The sequence below is a fragment of the Haliotis rubra genome, unplaced genomic scaffold, assembly GCF_003918875.1.
Source record: "Haliotis rubra isolate DU_JTF1 unplaced genomic scaffold, ASM391887v1 Scf146, whole genome shotgun sequence".
NCBI lineage: Eukaryota > Metazoa > Mollusca > Gastropoda > Lepetellida > Haliotidae > Haliotis > Haliotis rubra.
Genome location: NW_025765403.1, coordinates 692,297 through 709,909, shown reverse-complemented (window position 1 = coordinate 709,909; position 17,613 = coordinate 692,297). Strand labels below are relative to the sequence as shown.

General features: G+C 39.3%; 1 protein-coding gene across 1 annotated transcript in view; it reads left to right on the top strand.

Moving 5' to 3' along the window:
- LOC124269627 (neuroligin-4, X-linked-like) overlaps positions 1-17,613 on the top strand; it is a 143,497-nt gene that overhangs the window by 113,384 nt on the left and 12,500 nt on the right. The window contains 1 exon segment of the mRNA XM_046704663.1: positions 1,573-2,374. Coding sequence (XP_046560619.1) covers positions 1,573-2,374 — 802 coding nt within the window.

Genomic DNA, 17,613 nt, shown 5'->3' with positions numbered 1-17,613 from the left:
ACAGATGGACGATATCACATGGCAGCATATGTATTTTTTATACCGTGATCTACAAGCTCGGAGCAAATATTTTTTGTTCGCATTCGCATTATGTCGTATTGTATCGAACAGTGAGGCCTTAAATTTAAACTAATGAACTATTGAGACAGAAAACAGTAAACAGCACGGCAAAGGTAACGTTTTGATACGAAAAATTCGTTATTGTAAATAAATATTTTTTGTTCGCATTCGCATTATGTCGTATTGTATCGAACAGTGAGGCCTTAAATTTAAACTAATGAACTATTGACACAGAAAACAGTAAACACCACGGCAAAGGTAACGTTTTGATACGAAAAATTCGTTATTGTATTTCGCAGGTGTTGAGCTGCACGATTCCTTCAAGACTTGTTCGTATTGCCTTTGTCACAGATGGACGATATCACATGGCAGCATATGTATTTTTTATACCGTGATCTACAAGCTCGGAGCAAATATTTTTTGTTCGCATTCGCATTATGTCGTATTGTATCGAACAGTGAGGCCTTAAATTTAAACTAATGAACTATTGACACAGAAAACAGTAAACAGCACGGCAAAGGTAACGTTTTGATACTCCTCGCATAAACCGTTTTGTCATAAAAAAAATCTCTTCCTTACGTTTTGTCATAGTTTTTATTCTGTAAAATCTGAGGATGTTGCCAAAGTAACAGGGTGTTTCAGCCAAAACTGTTTCTGCTGCATGATCCTGTAGCAACAAGTGCCAGCTGTAAACCAAAAGCAGTATGGAAATCCCAAACGTGTCAAGCCGCTGGCTGCAGAGTTAATGTATCTGAAGCAAAATAATAATAATAATTCACAATACACATTGTGATCGGTTGTTTTCCTTTCTTCGTCACTATAGGACCCATATGCCAATAGTACACTGATCATTAGTACATTCAGAAGTATGTGTGTGTGTGTTTAGCACTAACTTGGTGGACCGGATGTCCAAGTGGAAGCCTGGGATTGTTAATCCAGGCGTAGTTGATGAGGTAACAATAGTGTAATATGTGTTCCGAATTGGGTTACGATCTCACATTCCCGGAAATTCGCTACGTATAAACATCGCACACACCATTGTATTGTTACGTCGTCAGCTGTGATGGCGTCATTCAAATCATATCGTGACGTAAAGTCTGAATCACGTCACAATTGAGCAGTTCCAGATGCTACTACCATAGGAGACAGCCGAAACGGCCAGCTGATGACATTTCACTGCTGGGCTGGTACTCGATGTCAATGAGTGCAGACACAAAAACGTGTGTGGACCTTTCGGTCTACTTTTGTGTTTACAATGTCGATAATGTCGGTTTCAAATGAATTCCCGTGCTTCAAATACTCAAAAACACCCGGAAATTGGCCAACACGTGATGTTTATCTCCTATTTGACATATCCTATGACCGAGTACAAGATATGCATTTTCCTTCACAGAATGAACGTTACCAGTATGTCACTAGAGTGATCACATAAGACATATCCCTCGCCAACTTATATACCCCGCCACACCAACCCAAGGAACTATCAATCTACCTTCACTATTTCTTTTGCAGAAGGTCGTGGTCCGTTCTTCCAAAGAGCCATCATTCAAAGTGGCTCCGCATTGAGCACCTGGGCCGTGTCCTACGACCCTGTTTGGTGCACTCAAAAACTTGCCATCAATGTCAACTGTAGCCGGTTCATAAGTGATTCCCAAAAGCTCATCAAATGTCTCAGGGAACGTACGTACGAGGAGCTTGTAAATGCAGTTCCCAAGGCACCGAAGTATTATTCGTGTTTTGCTCCATCCGTCGATGGATGGTCGGTGCTTCCAAAGAAGGTGATGGAGATGATTAATGAGAAGAAGATGAAGTTTGCATCAGCCAAGGTCATGTTTGGCATTACCAAGAACGAAGCGTACTCCTACCTAAAACAACAAGAGATCAAAAAAGGAATATCCGAATTCCGGAAAACGCAAATAATCAGAACTTATGTGCAAAATGTGTTCCGATACCACAGACAGAAAGTATTTGAGATTCTTGATCACCATTATTCGGACTGGAACCGGATATCAGACAAAATTTCCAAGAGAAACAATATCATGGATTTGCTTAGTGACGGGCAGTATGTTGCACCATTGATGGAAACGGCCCAGAAACATGCAGAAACAGCCGACACTTATTTATATGCATTTACGTACTCTACCCAGTCAGAGAATTCGCAGGATGTACATGGTATCCATGGTGATGAACTGCCATATGTTTTTGGTGCTCCTATTGTTGATGGATTGTCTCCCTTTCCCTCCACTTACACCAGCGCAGAGAAGATGCTTAGTGAGGCTGTGATGACATACTGGACGAATTTTGCCAAAACTGGGTGAGTGTTATTAATAGCAAACCTTGGATTGTTGTTCAAGTAAACTTAGTATTTCGGCAGTTTCTTTCAGGAAACATATTCTAGAATCAGCTCATATGGAAGTTCGAGCGAGCTGGGGCGGTGGGGTAGCCTAGTGGTTAAAGCGTTGGCTCGTCACGCCGAAGACCCGGGTTCGATTCCCCACATGGGTACAATCTGTGAAGCCCATTTCTGGTGTCCCCCGCCGTGATATTGCTGGAATATTGCTAAAAGCGGCGTAAAACTAAACTCAGTCAGTCAGTCGAGCGAGGTAATGTCCATTATATTGAGGTCACATTTAATCATTTCGCGAAACAACTATCAACATCAACATTAAACTAAGACCTATGTCTCATTTTACCTGTTTTATTCTTATAATTATTATGTGATATTTATAATTCATTTTTTTCTTAAATGTATTTTGAAAATAACATTATAACCAAACAGAAACAGAGAGGAAAACGTATTTTGTTGTATGCGTTATACTTTTTTTACATGTTCGTACTTTCCACAGAATGGTTTGTTTTTTGTTGTTTTGTTGTTAGTTTGTTGTTGTTGTTTTTTTGTTTGATTTTTTACTTTAAAGGAGAATTGGTTTACTATATTGCCAAGCAACTGGAGTCAGTTGGATTTTCATCCTTGACGGTAAAAAACGTGCGAATATATGTACAGTTAATTTTATCATCGATTGACCTAATATCCAAATGTGTTTTTCTTGTCTAAATGTTTCTATCACAATGTTAAACTTCTTAACCCTTGTCGACAACATTTCTCAAGGGAGATACTAATCTGATTTGATTGATTAGTAGAGACGTATCTGGAAAAAAATCAGTTGAGTTCTACAGAGATGAGTCAGCAAACCTGTGCAACGATCTTAGTGATTAGTTGGAGTGTGTCTATATAACTCTATAGTAAGCATTGGAAACAACAGGGAGTTGTTTGATGGTTTGTGTATTCACCAACATAACTTAGTTTTTGTGGCATTTTAGATGTACACTATTCAAAAACTTTATGCGTAACCACTTCTTTTATTTCATGGGTGCGACATTCGATACAGATACCATTGTCAAGCAGGAATGTCATTGAGTTCAGTCTTTACGCCGCCTTTAGGAATAGTCCAGCACTATCATGGCAGGAGACAACAGAAATGGGCTTCACAAATGCCCATGTGGGGAGTAGAACCCGGGTCTTCGGCGTGACGAGCGAACGCTTTAACCACAAGGCTGTCCCACCGCCCCGAATGTAACGCAGCACTCACGAAATAAGAGAACTTAATATCCATAAAGTTTGTCAATATAATAACAGCATAGTGTATCAACAATTGTCAGGGCAGATACTGTCTGATTTTCATAACCCTTCTGGAACGTAACCCTTGCTTTTATAACAATGCCCTCTGAGGACATCTACCTCCTCGAGTATTCTTCTCTGAAACAATAACACACAAACCATGATAAAATAAACCGATAAGCTGTCTGCTATTTCAAAAATATAAATTACGATTCCATAATCGTCCTATCTTTCAGGCTGTAACGCTAGACTTGTTCCGCGAGCACATTATCGGTTGTCTGCTGGGGAATGATTTCAATTTCCAATGTCAAAATAAATTGATTTTCCCGATGTGAATTGCACGTTAAGATAATTCGACCTTTAGCTTCAGTCAAGAGAAAAATAAATTGAATATTCCCCGTATTCGTGAAATATCGACAACGTGAGGAACGGCCAGGTATCATTGGACATTAACACGAGGGTGACAGTCTGACACAGATGGTGCCGACAGCGTGATATTTTATAGGTAATGCAATACACTACACACCTGATGCAACCAGTGAAAATCCAGGGTAGATTGATCTTCAGTAGCCTATGCTTGCAGTAAGAGGCTATTAACGGGATCGGGTGGTCAGGCACATGTCATTGCATCCCAACCATTGCTCATGCTGTTGATCAGTGGATTGTCTAGTCGATTATTTACAGACCGCCACTATATAGCTGGAATATTGCTGAGTTCCTTTAAACAACAAACCAACTTTACTATCATCTGATGCATGGAATGTGAGCAAGATTCTCATACTGGTGAAAATGGAATGTAAATTGTGTCTACATCTATCTTCGTTTGTCATCTCAAGCGAACATCTTTTGATCATATCATTTATTGAAGACAGTCATGCATCAACATGTGTCTGTTTCATCGTAATGCACACGATGAATAGGTATCGTTAAGATACCATACTAATGGCACTAATATGTTTGTGTATGACGGTTCTCTGACAGCATATACATAGGAAGTAATTTTTTTATCTCAATCAACAGACCAGAGAACATATTCAACTTCATATGGAGATTACACGCTATGCCGCTAGGTGTATAGAAATCCATGTAAGCGTAGCCTTGCTCCAAGGCAGTACTGAATGCTAAGCCAAAGGAAGTTTTTATTTTTATTTTATTTATTTGTTAGTATTTGTATAGCCTCAATATCCAGCTCATCTCATCTGCTCTTGTTTTTCCTTCAATCATAGGATGTCAATCTCAACGGCACATCTTATTTTTCAATCTCAAATCCCTGGGGAGCATACAATGTAAAGTAATTCTATCCTTCAAAGAGTCAATTCTAGATTAGCGGACGGACGCCAATTAGTTAGAGGGACAATATGTTCTTTGTATTCATAGTCTTTTAGAAATTATCACTCAAACTATTATTTATTACCTTAGAGACCTTTGCAAGTCTAATGTGATCCCTTCACAGTGATTTGCCGGGACATATCTTCCAAAACGTTTGAACCAATTATACAACTCAACTATTTACAGGTATAATTAGATGCAAGATAGAAATGTCCCTAGCAAACATACACAAGTATATGTTGAAGCTTCTGATGATTTTGGAAGTCATTTCTTCTTTCAGTATATCCTGTTAGTTAGGTTGTTAGTTTCAATTACAGTTTCCGTGAATCCATCCAAATTTGGGAATATGAAGGTGAATTAATATATACGTATATATGTCTGGGACCAACTGCATAATGTCTACCTCGGAGAGGCTAGTCCTCGTAGGTCCATTGAGTGTCACCGTATCAACAGCATTGGAATATGATATCGATCTGTGAGGCCAGACAAATCAGTGGTCAGAACCTGTAAACAACAGTCCAGACCGTCGATGAATTAATGGCAGAATTTAACTAGGTCACGTATGAATGATGGTCTTCCCTCCGAGCAGATGATGTTCATCCATAACAGTCACCATTACCATCTGATCCTCATTAACGGCTTCGTTACAGTTATTGCGCCAGGCTCAGATTCTCGCCGGGCTTGTTGACTTGGCAGATGGGCTGTTAATTAATCTGTTTATTGACAGTAAGGAGCTATATTTTGATTATGGTAATTCATTGCGTAACTGCTAAAGATAAAGAAACTGCACGATACCGTTATGTAGAAACAGGATTGGAATTGATCCATTTGTCAAATGAGGCTTGGTTTAGAAATGTCTGGCCGGAGTAAATGTCAAAATGACCACCGAGAAAACTTTCCGTTGCACAATGACCAATCCACTGACCAGAGTAATATACGTAATAAAGTAATTACTGTGACCATGCATCCAGTATTGTTGTTGTTGTTGTTGTTGTTGTTGTTCTGGTATAGAAACATAAATAACATAGAATGGTTTCATCCTTACGAAAGATGAGATCTAAAAATCTTTACTCACTTAGCGCAGGTATAGCTGTTCTCTCCTAAATCGGATACAGTGCTGAAGAAACCTGTTTTCGTGTTAAACAGATGTTCAATAAAGAGCAGGTGCTAACATTCGTTTTGGCTCGAAATGCAAATGCCAACTGAAAGTAGATTGCTTGCACAAAGAGATTATTGCGACGGACGGTACATGCTTTTTCCTCTAAGTGTTGGGAACTCCGCCCCAGGATAGTCCCTCAGTACCCAATTCTTGCTGTAAAAGTCGACTAAAAGGAGATTCGTGAATGGCTCATTGCCTTGGCTGATTGCGTGCGTGGTCCTCGATGGCGGCGGTTGGTTTTCATTTTTTCGGTCACTGGTTGCCGTCTCATTTTCAGGACAGCATATCCCTGAGAGATACGCGGAGAACGTCCACTCTAACGCTAAATCCATGCGAATTCCAAGATGCCCAGAATTCAGCATCCTTGTCATCAGAGGAATATGAAATGATTGCTTTTGCTCAGATCTGAACATTACTCATAAGCTGATAGCAGCTTAAGGAAATTCCGTGGCATTAGATATGCCTAATTGGACAATGGCATAGCTGTCAATCGAGATGTGTCTTAGCATGTAAATGTGAGATCTTTAATTCCATGCAAATTCTTCATTGACTGAAGAATGGTTACTGTTACCCAGATGCTTTAATTCTGAATCGAATAAAACTGTCAACTTAATGTCCTGAATGAATATCGTATTTTCAATAATTGACTCGAAACTGATGTTTAACAACACATGAACTTTATGCAGTATTCTGTTGTCATGGAAACTGATGCCCGGTTGGCGTCATGGGTTTCTTTTCAAACATAAGGGATAATTTGATTGCGACGAAAAAACTGATTAGTGCCCCAATCATGGGCCTTTTAGAAAAAGTATTTTCGCAAAGAGTCTAAAGAGGATTATTACTTTAGGAAAATTAGCAATCGCATTGGGAACAATTGTAATAGCCTCAGAATTGAAATAATAGACGCAAATGTTGAAGAATTTGTGAAAATGTTGTCATCAATAAAAATGATGTAGAACCGCAACTACTAATGGTCTCAATGTGATCGGTTCCCGTTTTAAATGTGCAAAATGACACTTAGAGAGAGAGAGAGGTAAACCTAGAGATCGATAAGGAGAGACAAAGAGAGAGAGAGAGAGTGTGTGTGTGTGTGTGTGTGTGTGTTGTGATGTGGCTGATCTAATAAAACTGTTTCTCCATTAAATGCAACTTCTAAGACGAGAAATGGGTCCATTAAATTCTGCTTAACATTGATTCTGTTGTAATTGAATTTTGCTCAGATTCACCCTTCCGGACTGCGCATGTTTCATAAACTTTACTTTAATCTTTAGTCATGACCATGCATGTTATCCCGGCAAGCTTCAATTCGATACAACGTTTAATGCAGTTGTACAGCCGACAACGATGTGAAAGCTCTTTGCTTCATGGCATTTGAGTACATGTTATACATACTTCATTCATTTAAAACCTTGCACTCTCAGATTGAAATACAGTTCCGATTAACAGCCAAACTCCTTTTTCCCCTTTGCAATGAATATTGAGATGAGGAAAACCATTTAGGATCCCTGTTGCAAAAAGCAGGCGCCCGGAAAGCAGTTGCTGGGTTAAAAGGTTCCCAGGGTTGCCCAGTACCGTCGGTCTGTGATGCCCGATCCGACTGTGAATTCATTCCACTGTGTGTATGGTGTTCACCCCTTGCATGCCCCGGTCACCAAGTCCACAAGGCATTGAGGAGTTGAGCCATTTGAGTCAGGCTTTTGTTTACGGAAAGTCGTTATGAAGTCAATCATCGAGGAATAATCCACAAATGACCGGTGTCACGAAGGCTGAACGTTCCTCCTAATCTGAGCAACTTAAGACGGTGCTTGTCGCTTATTAGTTCTTATTGACAAAAAGGAAAAAAGACAATAGCTCACATCAGTTTCAATTTGATTTTATCCAGTGATTTAGAAAGCCACTTAACGATTCAATTACCATTATTAGGATCTTAATTTATGGCACACTTGGAGGCGGACCTGTCTGTGCCAAGGCGCGAGAACATTAGGCAATGTCGTAAATCATTACGTCTACTTAGATGCGACCTGTTTCCGACCAGTATAGCGTACGGCGCAGGCCAATTTAATCTCCGCCTGACGAGGTGGCACTCAAGAAATGATTGCAGTTTGTCGAAACGTTTGACCATCTCGGAACTAGGCGCCTCAACAACGCTGTTTCCATGCATTGATTGTAAGCAGTTACTCTAATCTTCTGAAGGATCTTTGTCGAAGACATGGTCAATTATTGGCTACCTATAAAGCTATGCTCAGTCAATGAGATGTTGGCTCTGTTTAGAAAGAGACATTTATTAGGGCTTGTTCTAACAGATTTAATACTCTCTTCACGGCAATGCTAATATTATTTTGGTAATCAAACTAGTTTTCCGAGCGGGGTATTGCTATCAGACTTAAAATAACAGGAGATCGATATTTTCCCTTATTTGAGGACTACAGTGTAGGGTAGTATGCGGCGCCCATAACGGTAACTCGGTTACAGAGAGCATGGCGGCACGGAGCCATCGGGAGTCTGCTACAGTCGTTATCTGCTGTAGACAGGGCAGGGCGACTGGCACCACCTTCTTGGAGAAGACGTCCAGATATATCCCCATGAATTACATTATGTGATGCACCTGTTATGACCCTCTGTTTTTATGTTCTTTGCATCAGTCTAATTAACGAGGCGATTCTCGAAACGTTGGTTCTGAGTGTTGGGCAAACATATACATTTTGACACTACGTTCCTAAAACCTAGCATCATAGTGACACTTCCTTCAGTATGGATATCTTATAATTGGTCTACAGAACTGTCAGAACAATTTGCAGTAATTCTTTAGACAAACATTCATTACACCATGGGCAGTGTTTAGACAATATTGACAAGTATGGGAGTGATATCGATGCCGTTTTTTATGCTTTGGTACAAAACATGGTCTCGCTATTCTAGTTTATGTTTTTACCATTGTTTCAAATATACATCATATCTTTAACAGAACTATGAACATGAAGTGAACATTATCATAATGTTACGTTCTACTCTCCTATAAATTAGTCATCTTTGGTTTCAACATTTTGTTATTATGCTGTATGAAAGTCTCCAAACTTTAGGGATTTTGTCTCATTTCAACAATACACAAATCAGTTGATATTAATGTATGTCTCATTTGTTCAGTGCAGTTTCGTGTTCAGAGTTTCGTCCCTTGGGCACGCCAGGAACCCATGCTCGTGGTTTCGAATCCTGGATCTCCTTGATTTAAATATTTGTTTCGTCTGTCAGCACTACAACTGTGTACATGGGTTACATGATGCTGATACACGTCTGGGACCATCACCACTTCGGGATTTCTTCCCACTTTAAACACGCCGGGATATAACTGTAGCCCTGTTAAAGTCGGCGGTAAACCAGACTCATTCATTTAGCAGAGATGCGTGTTAAAATCGGCTTGAGTTGGGGTCAACGTCGCATGGAACAGTATTACAAGTTTGCGCTAGAAGATGTGACATGCTGGTTTGTAGTGACTGAGTGAGTTTTGTTTTACGCTGCACTCAGCAATATTCCAGCTATATGGCGGCGGTATCCCGTTAGTCGCCTCTTACGACAAGCATGGGTTGCTGAAGACCCATTCTAACCCCGATCTTCACGTGTCTGCTAGTCTGCAACTGACCTCAACCATACACTGTGCTGACAAACCCAGATTGGTTATTAAGAAGATCGCAAGCACCATCTGACGGCCATGTAATCAAAATGAGCACAGCTGTAGAGTGAATTACGACATTTTAGACATATATAGAACGTCATACTTGTGCATTTGGTTGTTTTGCATTGAACGAGTGGAGAAACAACGAGTTCGATACAAAACACACAGATGCACTAGAATGACGTTCTATATATATTATATGCCCTCTTATCTTGCATTAATCTGTAACAAATCAGTAGAACCGGCAGGGTTCATTAAGGAATCTGGGGTGAAATACGGAATTTGACCACATCATCCATATTGCACCTCTGTATTACTATCCTAAGTTTACATGGGTATATAATAAAACAGGGTTTCCCTTCACCTGCGCATAACCCAGAAAGAACAGACTTAACTTTTATTTTGGTCTGATATGACGAACAAATTTTACGGTTTCCGTATCTAAATGGAAACGTGAAAGAAAATATGCCAGACTCGACTCGAAAACATCCATTAACCTCGTGGAGGTTAAGACCTGTTTTATCCTCAAAGCGTCTGATCCTGTGGGTCGTTAGCTTGATGTTGTTTAAGAATTAAACCTTTCTAAATAATTCTTTGTAGGAGACAGGCATGGGGTAAAAAGTGAATTATTACCAAAAAACACCCAAAAGCCTCTTATTGACCACGATAAGTGCATTAAACCAGCCCGTTACCGACTTTCTCTGGACTTTAGATGATTATAGATAAAGAAATGCAAAATGGATGACTTGCTCAACATATAACTCCAAGTTTCAGACACTCTGTCTGTGCATGCTGGGTCCTCTACACATCTCAGCACTGCTTGTAAAAACTCATTTCCAACACAAAAACAAGAAATATGAGATCAAATTCAAAGTTCTTGTTACAGTGTTTGATGGTCCTGTCTGGAAATCGATGAGATGTATCTCAAAAGTTGATGGTACAGAAATAAGTTGCCCTTTCTGTAAGGTGTTTAAATTGCTTGCCATTTCGTAGCTCACCTTGCATTACCTGTGACTGAAAGGTGAATCGCGTCCACTGTAAGTCAACGCAGATGTTTGCTATGACTGCGTTAGGTGTCTGTTGAAATGATTTGAACATGTAATATCTAATACATGTGCTGTATGACTGTGTTTCGGACATAGACGTGCAGGCCTGATGAAAGGCAGTTATGTGGGTCTTTTTACCACGTTGATGACACCAGAGAACACAGACTGTGTTGATAAACGGAGAAAGAGAAACTGGTGAGGAAGGCTTCCTCATGGAACCAACGGTCATATCGTTTGTATGAATCCCTTCATATGAAAAACACAATGCCATTTAGACTACCAGTTGTCCGACTTCCATTTTTTTGTGGAAGCCGCGGTGGCTGAGCGGTCTAGGCGTCTGACTTTGTGTGCTGGCGATTAGGTGCCTGACTCTGAGGGTGTGGGTTCGAATCCCGGATGGGACTCAATCCAACAAAAGTACTAGAATCTGTACTTTACAAAGAAAGTGTAATCCCAAATATAACATATGTTAATCCCTTCATATGTACAATTAACACCATGTATGCAATATATTTCAATTTCAGCTTGCATATCTGTAATAAATCACGATATCAACGGGAAAACAAAATCAAAGATTAATTGTAGGAGACGTCATTCATTTTCATGAGACCATACAACATAATGTCACTGTATGTTACCCTTTCCACATCACATTCCGTAGTGGTATAAGCTGTCACTTCCGTTTAGGGTCTAAATAGGAAACCTATTGTCAGGATGTCTCAGTGACCACTGACTCTGACCACACGAAGGTCCGTTGTCTTGGCCAGTTTGATGTATGTGTCTGTCTGTAATAGCACTATGTCATTTGTTAATGAGGTGATTTCATTGAGCTGACACTACCTAAATTAACTCCAACAACGTTCAGGTCGCCTTAGTCCTAATGATCTCTCTTTGTACAATCATCCATTTGTGTTGTCAAGTTAACTTGAAGCAAGATTTGCTGAGTATGTAAAATCTGTCAATCTAAACTGACGCAATTGTGAAAGAAATATCCCCTGTGTTTGTACCACGCGCGTCTGGCACCTTAAATGTCATTTATGGATGTGCTTTTGAAGTAAAGGGAACAAGATGTATAATCTCAAGGGAGAAAGAAACGTCACCAAATTTTTTTTAATCTTTCGTCGTACACTCAGTGATTATTCATATCTGTAGTTCACACTTTCATCATTCAGAATGTTGTAAAATCATTAATTTTCCACATATGATTGTTAAATTTCCAAAATCTGAGTTTGTTGTTTTGTGACATGTTAAAAAAGCGAGGTGACGTTTCTTTCGCCCGTGAGTTTATATGTGAGTGCTCGTTTGATACGAACAAGGTGTTTCTTTTGTTTAATCGTTAATGCCAGTGAACAAAGTTCATTTTCCACTTTGTTACGAAACCTGCTCAGCCCATATGTTCAAAGAGAACAGCTACGCGAACAACCTGAGACTTAACGAATTTTTCATGTTATATTTTTTCGAAAAATACAACTCCGAGGAAAGGTTTATTCGGCACAATAATTTGTTCCGCCAACACCCATCGTATAAGTAATAGAATTATTGACCACATAGAGAGTAGTGACGTCATGCACAGTGTATATACGAAGGGGCGTCTTGGGGCCCCTAGTGTGTATATAGTATTGCAATTAAAGCCACGAATAGGTACCCGTCAAATGTGGAACCCACACAATGGCGTGCTCAAACATGCAGAAGGATGGGCGTATATACATATTCATTTCTCAGTCTCCTTACTGCCAGGAATAAATACATGATACTGGTCGTATATTTGCAGCGTGGTGATGACATCACCTAACGTACTTAACACATTCTTAGTTATGCTTATTTGATATTCGTCTCCATGTAGACGCTCTGTTTATTGACTCGCGTGAAGCCTTCCATCATGATATAGTTATTAGACGATGGAGAATACAGAGAGGCTATAAGTATTCATACGCTTCTGATCCACTGTTCATCCTTTCTTTATGTAAGAGATAGGTAATTCGATTGACTTTTCTACATACTTTCACTTATGGAGATTGCCTTTACGAGACTCCTGTCTACACTGTGTTGCTAAATTGACCTTATTGATCTAGTAGATGTGTCTTGCGGGTCATATTATTGATTACGTTATTTCGAACCGGTTTCCTGGGTCAAATGTTTATGGATTATGGGTAATGATGCCCGTCCTCCGTCATTAGGCCGTCCGACACCCGACCATCGAGCTGCACCTTCAAAGTCATCGTGTGTTCATTTTATGTATGATGGTTTTGTTTTGATTTTGTATAGTGTATACATTCTGCGTGATACTGAAGTTGAAACAAACATGGCCATTGACCACACAGAAGAACATTACCCTTACATTACCCATTCAACATGGGTCTATTGAAACCAATAGATGTAAGGCCAATCTAACAGCTGATAAATAAAGTTCTAACATGCTTTTTCATTTCCACTATACATGCAGAATTAAGAGATGGTGGCAGTGAATAAGAACATGATTTAGTTGGAAAAGGTTTCAACCCACCATGATACATGTTTTCTTTGTCTATTTTGGCGATGGGGTAGCCTAGTGGTTGAAGCCGTCGCTTGTCACGACGAAGACCCGGATTCGATTCCCCACATGGGTACAATGTGTGAAGCCCATTTCTGGTGTCCCCTGTCTTGAAGTTGCTGGAATATTGCTAAAAACGGCGTAAAACCCAACTCACTCATTCACTCATTCTTTGTTCGTTTATTTGAAATCGTCCAGAAACGAATTGATGCACTTTCTGTTTATAATTGTGAACGATATATTGATGGTAATATTAACTTGATGCTTGCTGGCAGAGGAGTTTTACTTAATCTTAGGAACGAAAAACCTGTTAGAAAATAAAACGGTTTGAGTGAGTGATTTTACTGTATATACCTCACCCTCTTGCTTTTCTTTACTTCCCGTCATTAGGTGTGTTAATCGTGATTAAGTATTCATGTGCATCTAAGGGAGAGGGCGCTCTAAGTTGGGATGACTGGTGCCTAATCAGAATAAGAATACTTAATATTATGTCTGAACAAATGGACAATGAGAACGACAAAATCCTACTGACTGAAGTCATCACTTCGGAACATGCACTTGTTTTGTCTGTAGAAGGAACTTCTAAAACCTTTGAGTGGGTGAGTGAGGTGAACAGTATTTTAGTTGTATCGCCATGTTTCTGTCAGATTTGGGAAGATACCCAAAATGACGCCAGGCTCAGGCATTTGCCGTGTTGGTGAAACCTTGTGAAACCAACGAGACCGGTTATTGGTGTCACAAACCTATGCGATTATGGCTAACCCTACTCTGATAACATTTATAACATAGGGTTATCTTCAGTAAAACATTCCAATAGATAACCCGGATTCGAACCCGGTATTTCTGTGTGACGAGATGTATTGTATCAACTCGGTTAAGAAACCCCATCATAAGAAATTACACATGCAGATAGAAGGTGCTGATATATTGAACACTTGTTCTCTACCTAACAGAAAAATAAACTGAAAGAATCCTATCTGAAACAAGAACGTCGCGCGTGTATTAGAGCCATAAAGTACGTCCTCTGATAACACCGCGCCGCTGTAACCCGTTGAAACTCATTACATCTCTAAAATACATTTCCTACAGATAGGACATTTGCCATTCGACTTCATCAATTCTGACAATGTTCAAACCATAACTCAGAAATGCACTACAAATAACTCTTAAATCTACCTACTATAGTACCAATTGTGCTAGGCATTGAGTACTAACGGACAATATTTGACATTTCCCTTATCGCGCCAGAGTAATAACTCAGCTCCTTATCAGCTATTCGCTGAGAATATAATGCTAGCCTCACCATGCTGTACCGAGTACTACAATCGTATTTTACGGTGATTTTTTCCTGATTCAACCAAGGCCCAAACTTGGCGCCAGCAGTGATCGATATTCATTTTCTCTGTTAAAAGAGCAGACTTCTTATGAAAGTAAGTTATTATTTGTATTAGATTACACACGAAAAACCTTCGATGAAAAGGCCCATTCATGGTTATTCTGGCCTTCTCTTCCCAGGACCTTTCGGATTTTTTTATAAAGGAGAATGTACACATGAAAAGACAAGTATTGCAACGGTAGATTAATGTTTTCATCTGTTTCGCAATGCTAAAGATCACCCCAGTCACGGTTTCAGCATTTCTACATCCTAGAGAAATTTAAAAGCTTTTGAAACCATACAATATCATATTAATATATGCTTTATCATTATAGTATACTGTGTTCAACGACAAAGTGTGTCTAATCGACCTTTTCGGCGTTTTGTTTGCGCACAGAATGAAGAAGAACGTTTGTCAATAAAATGTGTTTTTCATAAATAAGACTATACCAGTACATTTAGATTTTTGAGGATATTGTGATATTAACTTGACAAACTACTTTCAAGTTCAAAGCTGAAATCACTGGCTTTTTGTCATTACACTGGTATTGATTTTATAGTGAGAAATTTCCAAAAAGAGGAGCCAAACATTCATTTTTTTTCTCATGTGTAAACAGAAGAAACGATTGTAATGGCATTGAAGGCGACAAGTTGGATGTACAGGCATATGATTAATAGCTTGTGATGACTTTGAACCTATTCTGAACATTGATCGAACGGAACGATCTGACATTTGTAAACATGCCTTTGCTTCAAAGAAACTCATGCATAAGAAAAGTGGCACTGGAAGAAGGCACTCATCTGTTAGTGGGCGTGGCACAGTTACATATGGTAGATGTACACGTATATATGTACATCCAATCGCGCTATTTTTATGAAATTAGATTATCCGCAACAAAATACAATATACAACCAATAACAGCAGCAGTTGATAAAGTTGTTTTTGTTCTATATCTTAATATATATGTTGTCAATAACAGCCTACAAATGCCTATGAGTTGTTGCTGGTCAGTTTCATTTGTGTGTTATTTATTTGTTTGATTTTAAACGCCGCACTCAGCAATGTTCTAGCTATATCACTGAAATGTGTAAGTGATTGATTCTGCACCAGACAATCCTATGATTGACTTAATAAACATTTATGCAGTTTGAGATGGCATGCAGCAATCAAGTCAACGATTCTGGCCGCCCGATTCCCCGACAAGCACGGTTCGCTTAAGACAAATTCCAACCTTTATCTTGTATTTTGTATGTCCTTTAGAACCTGACGAACTTACAAATCTGTTGCATGTCATTTCAATTGCGGATGGAAATGGTCAGCAGACTAGTGAGTGAGTGAGTTTAGTTTTACGCCGCACTCAACAAGATTCCAGCTAAATGGCGGCGGTCTGTAAATAATCTAGTCTGGATCAGACAATCCAGTGATCAACAGCATGGTCATCGATCTGCACAGTTGGGGTCATTAGAATATGTTAAACTTGCGCCATTGAACTGTGTTTTATTAACCCGATTCAAAGTCCAACTGAGTGAACATAATATCCTCTTATAATCAGAACAGTAAAATAGTACGTGTCATACAGTCAATACCCTGCTTGTGGTTCCGCCATTGTGTTCAATGTCTTAAACCATCATCATTTCTTGCATCCTTTTCTGAAGTGTGAAGTATTTGAAACACGGGTCAGGTGGCAAGATACTAACCTCACTCAGTGTAAAGTTACTCTGATCGTGTGTCTATTAGCACCGGGTGTCATGCTATTTTCTATAAACATGTCCCTGCATGATGACAATCGATAGATTTTCATTCCCAGCGTTCAACAGAGGCCACGATGGAAATGGTTATTGAAAACATTGCATCCTCTCTTACGCCAACCCTTCCGACTATAAACATTCAATGGCAACCATTCTGAAAGCGTGTCCAACACAATTACAAACCTGAAGAGAATGCAAAAAAAACCTTCAGAATTAATGTTATTAGGATGTTACCAGAATTTGGATGTAGCATGTAAATCGTGTACCGTGTTTATATTCATCACGATAAGAAAAGATCAAACCGGTTGAAGCCAATGTAAAAAGTCCAACCCCCTTGTTATCAATTTCTTCACGATCGCTTCCCAGCTACCGAAACATCACATTGAATAATAATTTCAAAATATTGTGAAAAGAGCAGAATTTGAAGCCGACTTCTGGAAAGAATTGATCTTCGTTCCGCTGGCCATGTTAATTTCAGTTCAATTTCAGTTCATAGATTTCAGCGCTGGAGATTACTGTTCCTAAATATCCATCGGATAGAAATGGAAAAGAATTAAAAGGAAATTGTTGTTTTTGTTGGCCCACTTCAAATGCCTTCAAAGAAGGAGCTCGAAAAACGTGATCAATTTTAATAGCTCCGCTATTCCACACTTTCTCAAAAGAGTCTTAAATGCCATTTTCTGAGTGTTTTTATTTCTTCTTCTCTCCCATGCGCATTTCTTCATTCCTAGTTAATGGTCTTTGTCCCAGAGTGATAATCGCTTTGATTGGGCTTGGATGTAAAAATGTTACCATAGACGTGAGATGCGTTGAAACATACTTGGCACCATCGGTATGATTCTTTCTCCATTGTGTATCATAATCCATAAAAGATGTTTACGAGGCGCACTCTATGTTCTTTCCGCGCATTTTCCGGTTTTCTCTGAACAGGATAGCGATAAAATGAGGACGGCGTGGATGAATAATAATTAAAGACGTGCAAAGAGAGCCTTCATAAGATAAACGTCTTCAGTAATGTTTCTGATCAGCATTTTGCAGGTTTAATATCCACTGGAGGTTTTGTTTGTAGTATTGTA